Source organism: Maylandia zebra, linkage group LG5 (genome assembly GCF_041146795.1).
Source record: "Maylandia zebra isolate NMK-2024a linkage group LG5, Mzebra_GT3a, whole genome shotgun sequence".
Classification (NCBI taxonomy): Eukaryota; Metazoa; Chordata; class Actinopteri; order Cichliformes; family Cichlidae; genus Maylandia; species Maylandia zebra.
The window spans coordinates 14,317,394-14,333,189 of NC_135171.1; the positions used below are offsets into that span (position 1 = coordinate 14,317,394).

The 15,796-nt window shown below is 41.6% G+C and overlaps 1 protein-coding gene across 2 annotated transcripts; it reads right to left on the minus strand.

Moving 5' to 3' along the window:
- Positions 1 to 503: 503 nt before the first annotated feature.
- On the minus strand, positions 504 to 14,534 carry LOC101482389 (monocarboxylate transporter 2). 2 transcript variants are annotated; one of them, XM_004545305.5, is made up of 5 exons: positions 14,362 to 14,534; positions 13,566 to 13,786; positions 9,908 to 10,051; positions 5,914 to 6,717; positions 504 to 2,125 (listed from the first exon to the last, which is right to left on the minus strand). In XM_004545305.5, the coding sequence occupies exons 2-5, from the start codon at positions 13,780 to 13,782 to the stop codon at positions 1,851 to 1,853; spliced, it is 1,440 nt and encodes a 479-aa protein (XP_004545362.1). In that variant the 5' UTR covers positions 13,783 to 13,786; positions 14,362 to 14,534; the 3' UTR covers positions 504 to 1,850. The 2 variants fall into 2 exon arrangements, with proteins under 2 accessions (XP_004545362.1, XP_023008279.1); XM_023152511.2 differs by having other exon boundaries at positions 14,291 to 14,366.
- Between the last annotated feature and the right edge of the window lie 1,262 nt (positions 14,535 to 15,796).

Consider the following 15,796-nt stretch of genomic DNA (forward strand, 5'->3'; position numbering starts at 1 on the left):
TGGCTAAGTCAGAGGCCATGCCTCTCGGTACTCTTTTCACAATGCCGGCTACTGTTCCTTCCTTTCCTTTTAAATGGTCTCCTAATGGATTTGTGTATTTGGGGATCTTTATTACCCCGTCTCTCGACCAATTGTACAAAGCCAACTTCACACCCTTATTTGGCAAACTCAAACAGGACCTAGAGCGGTGGGCGTCACTTCCTGTCTCCTGGCTAGGACGCATTGCCCTGATCAAAATGAATGTGCTGCCCAGGCTATTGTATCCTATCCAAATGATCCCCGTCTTGTTCTCTAAGAGAGTACTGAAGGACATAAATGGCTCACCTCTTTCATCTGGAACAAGCGCAGACCCAGACTCAAGATGGCAGTGTTGCATCTGCCAAGCTCCAGGGGCGGCTTGGATCTACCTAATATTAGATTGTATCAGCTTTCTGCCCATTTAAGATTTGTGAGCGACTGGGTTAGGGGTAAAACCTCAATCTGGTCGGATATTAAGACAGCTCTGTCACAATGCAAACTGAGCGATCTATTATTTTGTAATGATTTTAACGGAATTAAGGCCCTTTGTACAAATCCTGTAACAATCAACACCCTAAAAGCGTGGCGAATTGTCCGCCGTCTTGAGGGAAGATCGAGAATAACATCAACCTTTACCCCTATAATGAATAACCCTGCTTTCCCTCCGGGTTCTTTGGACCCCGGCTTTCAACGATGGTCTGATAAGAATATTAAGTCTCTTGGTGACCTTTTCTCGGGTGGTGAACTCATGTCGTTTGAACAGCTTACCAACAGTTACGGCTTGCCTAGACAGGATTTCTTTCGTTTTTTGCAAATACGACACTATATCACTCACAATACAACCCTTGCTGAGCACCCTGAAGTATCTGATGTTGAGAGGGTTTTGTTTGGGCAACAGCTGACGGTGTCTCTGAGTTCATTTTACCATGTGCTTAATGCTTTGACTACCACTGATGCGCAGGGGATTAGAGGTGTGTGGGAGAGGGAACTGTCGGTAACCATAGATGAAGATAAGTGGGATACCGTTTGGTCTCTCGCAAAAAGGATTTCAATTTGTACTCGGACAAGAGCAATCCAATTTAAGATTTTACACAGATTACACGTATCCCCTCACCGCAGACACCTCTTCAGCCGCTCTCTTTCCCCTGTGTGTCTTAAGTGCAAAACTGATGTAGGGACTTTAACTCACTGTTTTTGGTCCTGTTATAAGCTTCAAGAATACTGGGCTGACATTACAGGTGAACTGGGGAAAATCTTCCACGTTGATATAGAGATGGACCCTTTGTCCCTGATTCTAGGTCTTCCAAGTGACCGCCTAAAAGCGGCGGCCAACAAAAGATTGTATAACACTCTAACATTTGCAGCCAGGAAAAATATCCTCTTACAATGGATCAACGATAGGACTCCCACTGTCTGTGGCTGGCGCAAAATAGTTTTTGAACTGATTCCTCTGGAATACCTCACACACATTATACACCACAGTGTGGGTCAGTTCTATGGGATGTGGCACCCCTTTTTGGACTATATTGGACCGGACCTTTCCGCTATCTTATTCAAAGGACTACTACACACGTGATCATCACCCGGGCGCTGTAAGACTGACTCACCACCTCTTGTATGTTATATTTTGTATTTTGTATCTTGTATTATGCCTTATTTAAGAGCTGTTGTGTACGTTTTGTGTTTGTACTGTTTTGTTGTTCCGTGTCTACTGTCGAGACACTGTCGTGTTAAAGGAAAATCTGCAATAAAAACAATGATGAAAAAAAAAAAAACCTGTACAGCTACAACTATCACCCCGCTGCATTCACGCTAAATAAAGCAATCACATTTCATTTTGTTTCGGCGCTCTCTGGGTCCTGCTGGGCTGCGCTCATCTCCGTCTCCTCAGCTTCAGGCTGCTCCATCTCTGCCGCTGAGATGCTCATCTGCTCCTGGTTCTCTATGTTAGTTTGGTTACGCTCTCGGTCTTTAGCTCTCTTTTCTTTCTCCAGCATGTGGTAGTTGTAGATGTTCATGACGAAGAGAAAAAGCCCGCCAGTCGTGATGACTGAGCCACACATGAGGAAAAGGTACTTGTAGTCGCCAAAGATGTCTACCAGTAACCCTGTGTGGAGGAGGCCAGAAAGAATATTTAAAATTAATCAAAGAAAACACAGCACAGTGAGAGTATAGCGTCTAGACGGCAAGTTTGAAGGTGAAGAGGAAGATCAGACTCAGATATTGCTTATGAGTGCGTGCAAGAGAGCGAGAGTGAGCATAGGCCAATTTGAGAAGAGCCATCTCGGAAATGACGGGGCCATTACACCCTTCTTGGCTCTCCTGAATTGCCGGAAATGCAATTTGGATGGCTGCTACCAAAACGAATCAGAAGAGAGGCATATTCTCAGAACCATAAATATCCAGCTCAAGTCTGCAGAAAAGTGACAAATGTGGTTTAGATCAGATTTCAGCCTGCGGCTTTTCTGAGCCCTAAGTCCACAAGTCGCCCCGACCCCCGTTTTCCCCTCCAGACACGGATCGATAGGCGAATGTCGCTATCTCTCTCAGTGTCGGCATCTAGGACTGTCCACCTCACTGCATTACAATCCCCCTTAAAGCCGTATGGAATCCTGGCAGCTCGCCTCAGAAGCTGAAGTATTTTGAGCAGGATTAGTTTCTGTTTATTTTCTCTTGCTCCTAGAGTCTTCCCTTCTCTTTCCACTATTAAACATCTAGTTAGTAAAGATGACTGTGTTTATTCATCAGGCCAGTTTTATAAAATTGATGTTTGTCAAACATATTAGGAAGCACATTTAGTACAAACATGCTACCGTCTCCTTCTGAAACCAATTAAAGATGATGTTAAACTATAAGGAAATTAAACTGATTCCCTTAGCAGATCTCCTTAACTATACCACCTGCCATCTTTGCAGTGGAAGATTGTGTTAAAATAATGTTTGTGTGACTGAATGCAATGTACTGTACTATACTAGGAGGGGGTCACTTTGCATTTGGATCAATTTCAACCATCTCAATGCCGGCTGTATTATCTGATTGATAGCACTCATCTGGTGCCTGTACTCCAATGACCATCACCCTCATTAAGACAGCCCTTGATTGGCTAAGCAGTAATTAAGTCCATCTGGCATAGTCACCTCTTTTTTAATGTATTCACAGCTTAATTATGGCCCAGGTACAGGACTTTAATGACGAGAGTTTGAACTGAGCGTCATTAAACACCCAAAGCAAAAGGGTAATTACACCCGCTTACCTCACTTCCTCCTAATTGGATTGACCCGAAGGTTTGGGGGAGCAGTAACAAGCAGAATAGGGGAGACATAACGATTGAGCCCTCTGGAGGAGATTGTTAGACGTGCAGGGAGGCACTTATTTACCCTATTAAATGAGCGCCTCGGAACACGGTCGCTCTAGACTAACTGGGGGGCCTGTAACTTTTCACCTCATTAAAAGTCAGGTTGGAGGCAAAGGACGCGTTTGTCAGCAGGATGATATTCACAGCTGATTAAGTCATGTTCAGCTAAACTACTGTACATCCTCACCTTGTTTATGTAGGACATTAGGCCTGTATGAACACTGGTGAACAAGTTGAGCAACAACAGAGAGGATGGCTTGCTCACTGCAATACAGTATGTGTTATTGACAGACATCACCAAAAATGATAAATACCTTTCAAAACCAAATTTCTGAAAACACTAGGGAGCGTACACCCACAAGTATTGTAGTCTATCCTTACATGCATGAAGAAAGATGGCCACAAGTTAAGAAAAAAGTTACATGTAGGAGATGGTAACTAATTTATCGGACAAAATAGGTCTGCCTCGACTTGTTAAGAAAAGCAGTAAGAGTCGTGGAATAAATGATTTAAAAAAAGCATCATTTTTTTGACAAAAGGAGGAAATACTTTGACTGATATTGCAAAATCAACTCTAGGCTAAAATGGCTATTACATTATATCTCATAGTAATGTTAGTAGCTTTTTTCTTTTTGTTTTACAGGGACAATGAGCCAAAATGCTGAACAGGTGGTCAGTGTAGTACTGTGTGCTAAGGTTGGGGCATATGTAAAAATTTTCCAGCCGACATTCGTCAATCCAATAAATGACGACGGGCGATATATTCGAGCAGGTGACTTTTTGATGGGCGGGGGAATGTAATCACGCACCAACTGATTTAAGCATTTAAAATTTATTTGTAAGTTTCATTTGGAGGGAATACTTTACCTTCTTTTCTTGTTTGTTTCAGTATTAATATAGCTACTTTTTGGATTATTGAATCATTTATTTATTTGAGATGCACTGAATCACACAAAAGACTTTACGTCTGAGGGTTTGGGTTTTTTTTAATGTTCGCTTGAAGAGATATTTTGATTTTTAACTTACTTTTTGTTTAATTTTGTATTGGTTGTTTGGTTGAGTGTGTAAGACAGACAAACACTGGACCGACCTGTAAACACGGTTATAGTGGAAAAAAGAATCCAGTTTCTCTTTGTTTCCCTCCCCACCATTGTGTTTGTTAGTTTTTTTTTAATTTAAATAAAATGTTTTTGTTTTTTCTGAACATAGGCTACTGCCGTTCTTTCTTTCTATTATGAGTTTAAGTAAATGAATCGCTGCATTTGGGTGACTCTGAGGAGGGGGGGTTTGTTCGCAGCTGGAATACGGTGCTGCTAAAACAGCGCTATTATTTTTTCCATTGACTGCTTTTATTAGCTTCAACCAACATTATTAGCAAACTTACTTGTGGGCAAATAAATAAATTGCTCTTGTAAAAACGATCAAAAGCTTTTACAAGAGCGGTGGGTCCAATCGCCCAACCTTACTGTGTGCTTCCTAATGTGATGTTTATACACTATGATGTAGATTCATGCATAAGTGAATCAGTCTTAAAGTTTGGCATTGTTTTTTCCCCATCAGTTTTGCAACATGATTTTATAACTGCAATGAAAACCAACAATACCACAATACAAACAATACCACCCTAACTTTACCTCGTAAAGCCTCAACAATGAAATATCTGTGGATGTTACAGTGGGCTGCGTTTATAGATATATTTCTGGCACTGCAGTGAAAAGCTGTCACAATAGAATCGTGCCCGCTTTTAATTGACGGCCTGAGCATCATGGGCATTATACACTCGTCTCATGTGCACAGAGATTCTCTGAATCTGTTGATGATAGTATGTACTGTAAATGATAAGATATTCAAAGTCTTCACAATCTGATGTTGAGAAACATTAATCTGAAATTGTTCCACAATATAGACACAGTTTGCTTCTTACTGGTAAACTGCCCATCTGTATTTCTGAGTGCCTCACTAAGACGCTCTTTATACCCAACCTGTTGCTATTGCAAATGTTCTTCCAGCTGTGGTTAAAGTCAGACTGTAAATAAAATGCAGCTTTTTTTTCTTCTTATCTTTAAATGAAGCCTGGATTTGCCCCAGATGCTCCATTATGTCATGAAAGCCTGTGCCCATGAGGATAGATGGCTTCTTTCCAGCAGGAAATCACCATGACGAACTGCATCTTTGTGTGGGCGTCTCATACAATACAAAACATCCATACTCCGTGATAATGCGGCTCTGTCTTACAGGAATGATACTGTTACCAAGCTTTACTGCAACATAATGCACAGCCTGTGAATGAAAGAGATAAACAAACAAATATTGTTTGCAAGGCTGCTCTCGCTTGAAAGCGGTTATTTCCTCTGTAATGGTGGAAATTTCTCTTTTCCCCAAGTGTTTCTGCATGTTTGTAAGTATATATTACCTTGCCCTTTGCCTCAGTTGTAGAAAGAAGCAGCGTAAAGCAATCTTAAGTGATCTAAGAGTAAACATGTGTACTTGTGTAAGAGAAAGACAGAAAAAGGATTATGTATGAATGAAGGATGTGTTACCTGCAGCAGGTGGTCCCAGCAGCATGGGGAAGCACTCCACAATCGTGACAAGTCCAACGGCGCTGGGGAAGCGCTGATTTCCCATCAGATCCATGAGGCATTCAAATATCAGGGCGAAAACCATCCCAAACCCCACACCAAAAAATACTGCGTAGACCACCAGGAGGGTATAGCTCCTCATCAGAGGGCACAGCAAATGGCACGTTCCATTAAAAACCATGGCAAAGCTGAAGAAGTACTGAATTCTAGGCCTGATCCACTTGCTGTTGGCTACCAGGCCGGTGCCGGGTCGAACAAACATGTCAACAAAGCCCATAATGGAGAGCAGGTAGGCCGCAGAGTACTTCTCAACACCTTGGCTAACAGCATAGGTAGACAGGAACACAATGGGTGCATACGCTCCAAAGATGAACATGACATTTCCTATTAGGTAAATGACAAAGCCCCTGTCCCTGAAAAAGGACAGATCCACAAACTTCTTTGTGTTCTTCATACAGCTTCCTTTTATCTTAGTCTTGCACTTATTTGGCCGATCCACGTTTTGCTGCGGTGCACAAGCGAGTGTCTTACAAACAGGTCGCATGAGGGCTCCAGCAACACAACAGTTGAGCATCAGACCCCCCAGGATAAGGAGGCTTCCTCTCCAGCCATATGTGCCCAGTAGATATTGGTTAAGAGGAGCCAGGAAACAAAGGAACACTGGACTGCCAGCCATAGCAAGTCCATTGGCTAAAGGACGCCTGGCCAGAAAATATTTACTGATGATGGTGAGAGATGCATTCAGGTTAAAGGCGAGTCCACAACCTGCATGTAGAAAGATTGAAAACATCTCAGTCACATTCCAAAAACCCTCAGGAAGAAAAACCCTACTGAACCTGAGCTCCAAAGGGTACTTAATTAAATTAAGACTAAATCTGCCGGCTGCTCATTAAGGTTCCATCTCATTTCACTTTTGCCATCTAAAATCTCATTACAGGACTCTGGAATTATTTCAGAAATAATTTCTCCATTCAAGTAGAAATAAATTGGAGAGCCTGGGTAATACATTTACTCACTTGCCTTTCTATGCAGAAATTTTTAATCTGATTGGACCTTATTTTGAAGAAGATGAAGAGTTACAGTTAGATAGCTACGGTGTTTAGAATTTCTCCCTCTAATGTCAGGGTATTCTTACAATGCATAAAGTTTTTGTTGTTTGGTTGTTTTTTTAATGCATTTAAATGGGGATTTACTATATTAGGCTTTTAGGGGGACATAAAAAGTGTAATTTAGCAATTTTTTCTTTTCTAATGAGGAATTTCACATTATTTTGACTTTAAATTAAAAAGACTGACTGCAATCCCAATAAATGTGACATCTACAAGTCACCGAATTATGACACTGTCCCCTAAAACTTAAGAGGAACACTTAATCATCACAGTATAATAACATATGTTAAAGCTGTTGCCAGACTTGTTTTGGTGCAAGTGAAAGTGACAACAGGTTGTCTTCATTGGAAAGGCAACCTCCAAAAAGCCACATGGCACCATTTAGTTGTAATCCAGCTCCTCCAGGATGGCACATCACCTTCTCAAAATGGTTTGCTGTGTCTCCCAGCACAGTCTCAAGAGTGTGGAGGCCATTACACAAGGAGACAGAGCTGTAAAGGGGTGCCAACCCAGCAGGAGTGGTGTCGGCTCCTTTGTATGGGAAGGAACAGGACCCAGCAAAATGACCTCCAGCTGGCAGCTCATGTGCATGTTTCTGACCAAAGTGTCATAAACAGATTCCATGAAGTGTTCATAACCAGCACCGTGCAGCTCCAATGGCATTCGCCAGAGAACATCAGAACTGGCAGGTTCGCTGAGAGCTCATCTGACAGATCTGAAAGAGTCTGGAGATGCTATGGCAAACCTGTGGTCTGTGGCCACCACATGCAAAACAGTTTCTACGTTCCTGGTACCCGTTTTAATGCATAACAGTGTGTTTTAAATGATCACGGAACCCCAAATCATGACGTACCAAAAATAGTAACAGAGGAATTTTCCATGCATTTGTGCTGTCACACCTGGATTATTGTATTGCCTTATTTACAGGCTTAGATAAAACATCTTTAACGCCTCCAAGCAATGCAAAATGCTGCAACCACACTAACACATTCTAGTAAATGAGCTCACATTAACCCTGCTTTATCATTTTTAATTTGGCTCCCAGTTGACTTTAGAATTTGTTTAAAATTTCTTGTATTACATACGGACTAAATGGACAAGATCCAAACTATATATCTTGTCATCATTTTGTGTGTGAAAAGCACTATAGAAACTATTTAAATGACGCTCTTAGTTCAATTATAAATATGTACTACCATCAAAATGTCCTAGAAAGTGTTGAGATTAAATTATTTGAAGTGCCTCAATTCTATGCTTTATATTAACTAAAATGCCATATATATAGCCATATATAGTGTAGTATTAAGTGGACACAGCCCTGAAAATAAAGGCATTAGATTACATGTCCTTGGGGGATAGAATGCTGTAGACTCTCGCTCACGCTTGCCTGGGAGAAAGTAGATAACAGGGGACCACCTTCTAGTAGAAAGTTACTGAAACACTGTTGTTTAGACTAGAGAGGGACCAGCAGATTGATTGTTTGATTGTAACTGATTGTTTATTCTGAGAAAAACAGGTGTGGGATATTAAACTGTTTTGTGATGCATTATACTGCTGATTTATAAGAAATACTCTTTCCAGAGAATCATGGCCTTATTTTTCTGATTAGAAAGAACAGAACATACTGCACAGGAAGGCAAGGTCATAACTTACGCTCACTGAGAAAAAGAAAGAATCTGAATGTTTAGTTTGGAGGGGGGCCGAAGCTTTGAGAATGTGAGAATCGGTCAGACACGTCGAGATTTGCCGGACACCCTCCTGTGCACATCTCCCGTCCGCACATTTGTAATGCTCAAAGTGTTGTATGGAATAAAGACAATTGCATTGATTAAAGAGATTGTTGATTGAGCATTTATACACCGAGTGTTGTTCTTCCTTCAGCCCAAAATTCAAAGAGTTGGTGTATTTAATAAAAGTCCACTGTGTGTATAACCAATGCAGTCAATCTTAGCAACACAGATTGTTAAAGCTGAGGTGTGTGCAGAGAGACAAACCGTGAAACTGTTCATGTGATCTTGTGTTGTGCTTGAACGGTGCCAGGCAGGTGCTCCAACCAATCAGAAGCATTCATTATTCCAGTGACAAGGACAGCATACCTCACCAGCTTCTCAGCATCACAAACACCAGTGAGAGAGTGAATGAAGGAGTATACGAGGAGGAATAATTCTGAGATGTATTTCGCTGTGTGTGGGGTGCTTTTTTATTAACGTGCAGGTGTTTGTGTATGTGTAAGCATATGTCTGCATGACTTCTAGGCAAAACTGCCTAATGCCTGTGTGTCAGTGCACTAGGCACAGGGGAACAGTGTAGAGCCCACACATGCCCCAGGCACCACACATGGCCCAGCCACTCGCTGTGCCTATTAATCCTTCACAGGGGCCCTTGGCTGGGTAATGAGCCTCTTAGGATGGCAGAGAGCCCCCATGTGACGAACCTGATTGGAGCTTACGGAAGAGTACAGAGGGCCATGGAAGATCATGCTCTCTGGGATCAGAGACAGTTCTGTCTTAATTACTGTCCTGGTCCTGGTCCCCTCGGTGCTCTAACTGCACCCTAGGAGCCGGGGCAGATGCCCAGGGCCTTCAGGAAAGGCATGGCAGTCTAGTTATGGGGAGCAGATCTGAACCAAGAGATTCTAAAAGGGATGTGAAAAGATGCAGACTGCCAACATCCCAATCCCACTGGGACCAGGATTGATGGGAATGCAAACTGAATGGTAAACAAGTATGGCATGATATCTTGGTTTTAGTCTGTGATCAATTATGAATTCCCAAAGTGAGACCACAAAAAGTAAAACCTGTTCAAGCAGCAGTAACACATACTGCTTAGGAATAAAAGTACTGTACCTCCAATGACGCCAATGCAGAAGTAGAGATAAGCGATGGAGCTCCCAAAAGATGCGGTTACCATAGACACTCCACACATCAGTCCACCCATGATGACAACTGGTCGGCTCCCAAAACGATTGACCAACATGCTGCTCACCGGTCCTGCAAAACCAGATGAGCACTGAGAACGAGCAGTACATTCTTGTATTATGTTACGTCTTAATGTCGCCAAAGTTTTAGTAATCCGGGTACCTACTACTTCAAGGTAAACTGATGGGTCTAAACCAGTGAAATTCATCATGTGATCATAGGGCTAAATTCTGCCACACAATTTTGTAATGAATAGCTCATTAAACAAAATAAATAACTTAAAAGATGAGTTTCATGTTTTTTTTTAATGTCTGTTCATTTTATCTGAAAAGCATTATTATTTGCACATTAGCTGTTGAGCATCCCTGATCTAAACCAAGGGCAAAAGGACATCACAGAGGGTGACAGAAGACCTCCACAGCAAAGCAACCTGGCAACTCATTAAACATTCCCCTGATAATGTAAAACACTACACCCAGTGATCAATCAGCAATTAAAAAGCCTTTTATATGCTGTCACTCTTTCCTTCATTCATAACCTTGCCTGAAAGAGTGACATTGAACCACAAGTCATTCTCCAGAATAATGAAAACCTCTATATTCTTATTGCAAACTACACAGGCTTCTCGAAAAAAAAAATTAAAGGAACGGTTTGAAAACGCATCAGATCTCAATGGGGAAAAAAAGATACGTATTCTGATGTGGACAGTGTTAGGAATGAAAAGTTCACACATCATTTGAAGGCAATAAAAGTGATCAACCTGCCCCCCAAAAATCAAAGTGGAAAAAAACAATGCAGCAATGATGCTCAGTTGTATGTCCCCACATTACCCTGTATGCATGTGTGACAACGTTGGGGTGTGCTCCTAATGAGACAGCGGATAATCTCCTCCCAGATCTGGACCCGGGCATCACTGAGTTTTAGCAGTATCCTGTTTTAGCAGTTGTCTCATTGTTGCCCCTCTAGTGCAGCTGTTGTTAATTTCATTAACACCAAAGTGGGTGAAACTGATTAACAGCCCCCTCTGCTACTTACCTAATCAATATCCCAGCAGTTTAACTGAACTGATGCTATACTCTGATTAAAAGCTGTTCCTTTAATTGTTTTTAGCTGTGTAGTTCAGTGGTGGTAGCAGTGATAGATTAAATCTTTTTGTTCCAATTTCTTTCATTTTTGCACTAGCAATGTGATCCTTAAAGAGCCATTAGCTGAAGACATTGCATATCTCAACATGGTGCAGTTTGTCCAAAAAGAAATCTAGGAAAACTGGACAAGTAGAAGTTGTGTCCTTGGGAAATAGGGAAAAAGCATTCTTAAGGGAGGCCGAAGGGAGAAAAGGCTGAGGTATTCCCAGTTACACAAGAACTGGACTTAAAATCAGTGGCAACAGGTCTTATGGAGTGATTCATCCAAATGTGAAACTTTTGGTTCAGATCAATGAGTGTCTACAACCAGTGGAGGCTCTGTTATTGTTTGGGGCTGTACATCAGCCAGTTGTGTTGGGCATCTTGTCAAAACTGATGGAATAATAAATGCAGAAAAGCATTAACAGATTTTGATCCACCACACAAAGCCGTCTGGAAAGTGTCTGATTGGCAAAAACTTCATTTTTCAGATCATGATCCAAAAACACACCTCCAATGCAGTAAAAACATACCTGAATTTAAAAAAATAAAAATACAAACTCTCGACAGAAAACAACAAAAGGCAGCCAAGATCCAAACAACAGCTTCAAGAAGCCTGGAGAACTATTCCTGAAGACTACTTAAAGAAATCAAGAAAGCGTGCCTAAGACAGATCAGGCTGTGTGAAGAACAGAGGGGGTCATACCAAATACTGACATTCATGCTTGTTAGAATGATACAATATTTATTCTTTTTACCATATATGCTCTATTTCCATGTATGATTTGACATGTTTTAATAAATTGCTGCACCTGTGTCCCATTTTTCTAGCAAAATATAAAGGAATGAAGGGTGACTCAAGACTTCTGCACAACACTGTATGGGAAATCAAATATCCACCCAGCTGTTTATACAGTTACACAGGTTCAGAGCAGGGTCAAAGATAGATCATCGTTTTCGCTGTAGCCGTGTCACAATAGGGCATCTCTTGTTCTACCACCGTATCCATTTCCATTATAAGTTTATCATTGTGACTCGTTGAGTCAGAGGTTTCCTGAAAAGGCTGTCATGTCTTTCCCATGGGGGCCTGGTGTCAGACCCCACTGTGCTGAACCTTCCTCTGATATATTCCCCTCTTTCCTTCTCCTCCGCTAGGTGACATTGTTGAATCCTTGCCAAGGACAATATGATAAAGTCCTGTGCCTGAGCCACATTGGAGGGGAATATTTCACTAGTTAGGCCGCTCTGAGTTGAGTGCAGGTGAGTAACATAGCGTGCTGTCCTGCAACCTTGAAAGCAGATACTAACAAACTCAGGAAAAAAAAAAAAAAGAAGAAGAAGACAAGAAGAAAATCACACTAAATAAAAACTCAAGATTCTACTTTTTTCTTTCAGCAGTGAATAAAATATTTATGTCTTCACAAAATCGTAGAGAATACAGTTTTTGTTACCTTTATTTATTCTCAACGTTAGTATTTTGAAGACAGTATATAATATATCTAAGTAGGGTCTGATTTGTGACATCTGACTTCACTTCTACAAACCCAAATGTACAATAGATGTCACATGCAGTGGTGCTTACTTCCATAAATTCCCTTTGGACCTCAGTGAAGAGACTTAAATTTAGGTCAGGTGACTTACATGGAAGCAACATTCACTTTATTAGGCAGCGGGTGCAGTCGCTCATGTGAAGCCAGTTATACTCGTTACTGTATTTCTCTAAATCTAAATTACAACCATACACAACAGTCGTGCCTTTGCAGCGGACACAGACACCACACAAACGATCTTTATGAAACTGGGATTTTTGTGTTTATGATGCTTATCGCCAAGTACAAATGCACAGAGCAGACTTCTCAAAATACTGATCTGTCTGCTGTCGGCTGGTTTGAAGCTGTGCTTTAGTAATGCTTGATGGAACTTCTTACAGAAGGTGTAGAGAAAGTCTGATCAACAGACCACGATCGGTGCTAGTATGGGGTGTACGTGGTATGTCAGAGCCCTAGGACAACTAAATAAAACACAAAAGAACAAGAGACCAAAAAAAAACTCAGTCTGGTTAACCTGCAGGCTATTATTTACCAGCCAATACAAATGTGTTCTCTAGTAGTGATAAGAGTACTGATTTAGAGGTGCTGACTACAAAAGGTGTGATGGCCTAAAGGTATGAGGCCACACTACACTGCATTCCAAGCAGCTCTGGGTTTGAGATTATCATATTTATGCTAACCAAGTGGTTTATTGATGTAGCATCACAGCTGACAAAAACAGACTGCAGAAGACTATTCAAATTCAATTCAGTTTTATTTATACAGCGCCAAATAACAACAACAGTTGCCTTAAGGCGCTCTATATTGTAAGGTAAAGTCCCTACAAAAATAAAGCATACAGTAATGCTAACTATGTGGATAGGAAAGCTTAGAAACAGTTTAACCAATAAAGCACACACAGAGTCAACTCACCTCCTGCATACATGGCAGCTAGCATAATAGAGGAAATCCATGCTATTTCACTGTAGCCAGCCTGCAAGTCTTCTTGAATGTCTTTAAAGAAAATGGAAAGGGCTTTGGGTGTGGAGTAGGCAAACCCAATGGAAATATGGGCCCCAATCACAACCATCCAGCCCCAACCGCCATCCAGGGGCTTGGAGCCCAAAACATCTGCTGGAGCAGGAGGCATGTTCCTGTTCAGAGTGTACAGTATAGGGGGACACAGTGTTACAGTCGCTGCATGCATGAACAAAGCAGTACAATCTAAGTAAAACACACAAGCGCATATTAACTAAAAACGAGGAGTCGGATTTCAAAATAAAAGTCTCAACATCATTCTAAACTTGCTGACAGGTAGTTGAGACATGGACTCACACCGAACTTAAAGTTTGGGCTGTTTTCAGATTCTGCGACATGCTAGACCACACCGGCCATGTTTGTAAACAGAAGCGGGGGAAATAACCCGCAAAACTACGCAACAAAGCAAGCTCTTGTGTAATATACTGCTGCTGCTGTTGGTGGTGGTCATCATAATGGGAAATGTGTGATTTCTTCCCTAGACGTATTAAAATACAGCAAGACCCAAAGGTCTGACACTGCAATTCCACATTAGAGTTTTTTACAAGCCAAGATAACTTTTCCGATCACTCCGTCTCGTTAAACCGTTCCGCGCAGAGTGGGGCAGGAATGCTACTCACCACCACGTGGACAAAGAAACCGGTTAACCAGCGTGTGTGGATATACTGCAGAAAGCCTGACTGCATCTTACCGTTCACTGAGCGTCTGCGCAGCCTCTCTTTACGAAGTTCCTGACCAAAGTTTCACCAGCCTACAGCTTTATTTGACTGCTGGTCACATGTCGCACACATGGGCCCGAGGTGATCCGATTCACTGAATCAATGGGACATGAGCTTTGTCTCCTCTGCGTTTTTCAGCCACACTGCTGTCTGCGGCGGCATTCAGTATGACAGCCGAAGGAAAAACTAAATTCTACAACTACTAAGCTATTACAACAGGAAGAAAGCTGTTACGGCTGTGTGTCCTTTACCTTTGGCAGACATAAAATGTTTTCATGTACCTAATGATGGTTTTCAGGCGTTTTCCAAGCCAAAATGAGTTAATCTGACCCATCTGATCTGATAAATTGAGGTCATAATCTAACTACTCAAGATCCGCCTCTTCTACCCGGTGAAATACACACAGACTGGACACTTTATTAGGTATAGCTTTCTAGTACTGGTTTGGACCCACTCTTGCCTTCAGAAGTGCTTTAAAACTTTATTGTACAGATTCAACAAGGTGCTGGAAATATTTCTGATCTCAAATGTGCTTTACTGAACTGAGATCTGCTAACTGTGGAGGTCATTTGAGTACAGTGAAGAAAAAAACCAGTTCAAGATGATCTGAACTTTGTGGCGTGGCATATTATCCTGCTGGGAGCAGCCATCTGAAGATGGGTACATTATAGCCATAAAGGGATGGATATGGTTGGCAATAATACTCATGGAGGCTGTTGGTGTTTAAATTATGCTCAGTTGCAATAAGGGGCTCAGGATGTGCCAAAAATAAATAAATAAATAAATAACCCTGACACCATTACACTACAAACAGCTGCCTGAACTGTTGATATGGGGCAAAAAGGATCCATGCATAGACCATGGACAGCAAACTCTAACCCTACCAAGTGTCACAGCACACAGCATAATCTTCCTGTTCTTAGCTGACAGGAGCGGTCTTCTGCTTTTCTAACCTATTTGCCTCAAGGTTTGACATGTTGTGCATTCAGAGATGCTCTTCTGCATACCTTGGGTCTAAAAACTGATCATTTAAGCTACTTTTTTATAATCCTATCAACTCAAAGAACACTAGGCATTCTCCTCTGACCTCTGGCATCAAGGCATCATCCAATAGTGGACACCTTCTCTTTGTTAGGCCATTTTCTGTAAACCCTATAGATGGTTATGCAGGAAAATCCCAGTATTTCAGTAGTTTGAAACACTGAAACAAACCTATCTGGCACCAACCATTGCACACGCTAAGCCATTAAAACCACCCTTCTTCCCCATTCTTATGCTCAGTTTAGAGTCCACCAGGTCTTCTAGACGATGTTTGCAAGTCTCAAAGTGTTAAACTACTGCCATGTGATTAGCTGAGCAGATAAGTTACATCTGTTCAACTGCTCACTAAGTGTCCAGTGAATGTAA

Bases quoted from the DNA above. Each gene is read 5' to 3' on its own strand.
- LOC101482389 (XM_004545305.5), bottom strand. From the start codon at position 13,782: ATGCCTCCTGCTCCAGCAGATGTTTTGGGCTCCAAGCCCCTGGATGGC. The intron at 6,718-9,907 runs GTACAGTACTTT...TTCTACATGCAG, and splicing joins CTGCATTGGCGTCATTGGAG to GTTGTGGACTCGCCTTTAAC. The intron at 2,126-5,913 runs GTAACACATCCT...TCCTCCACACAG, and splicing joins GCTGGGACCACCTGCTGCAG to GGTTACTGGTAGACATCTTT.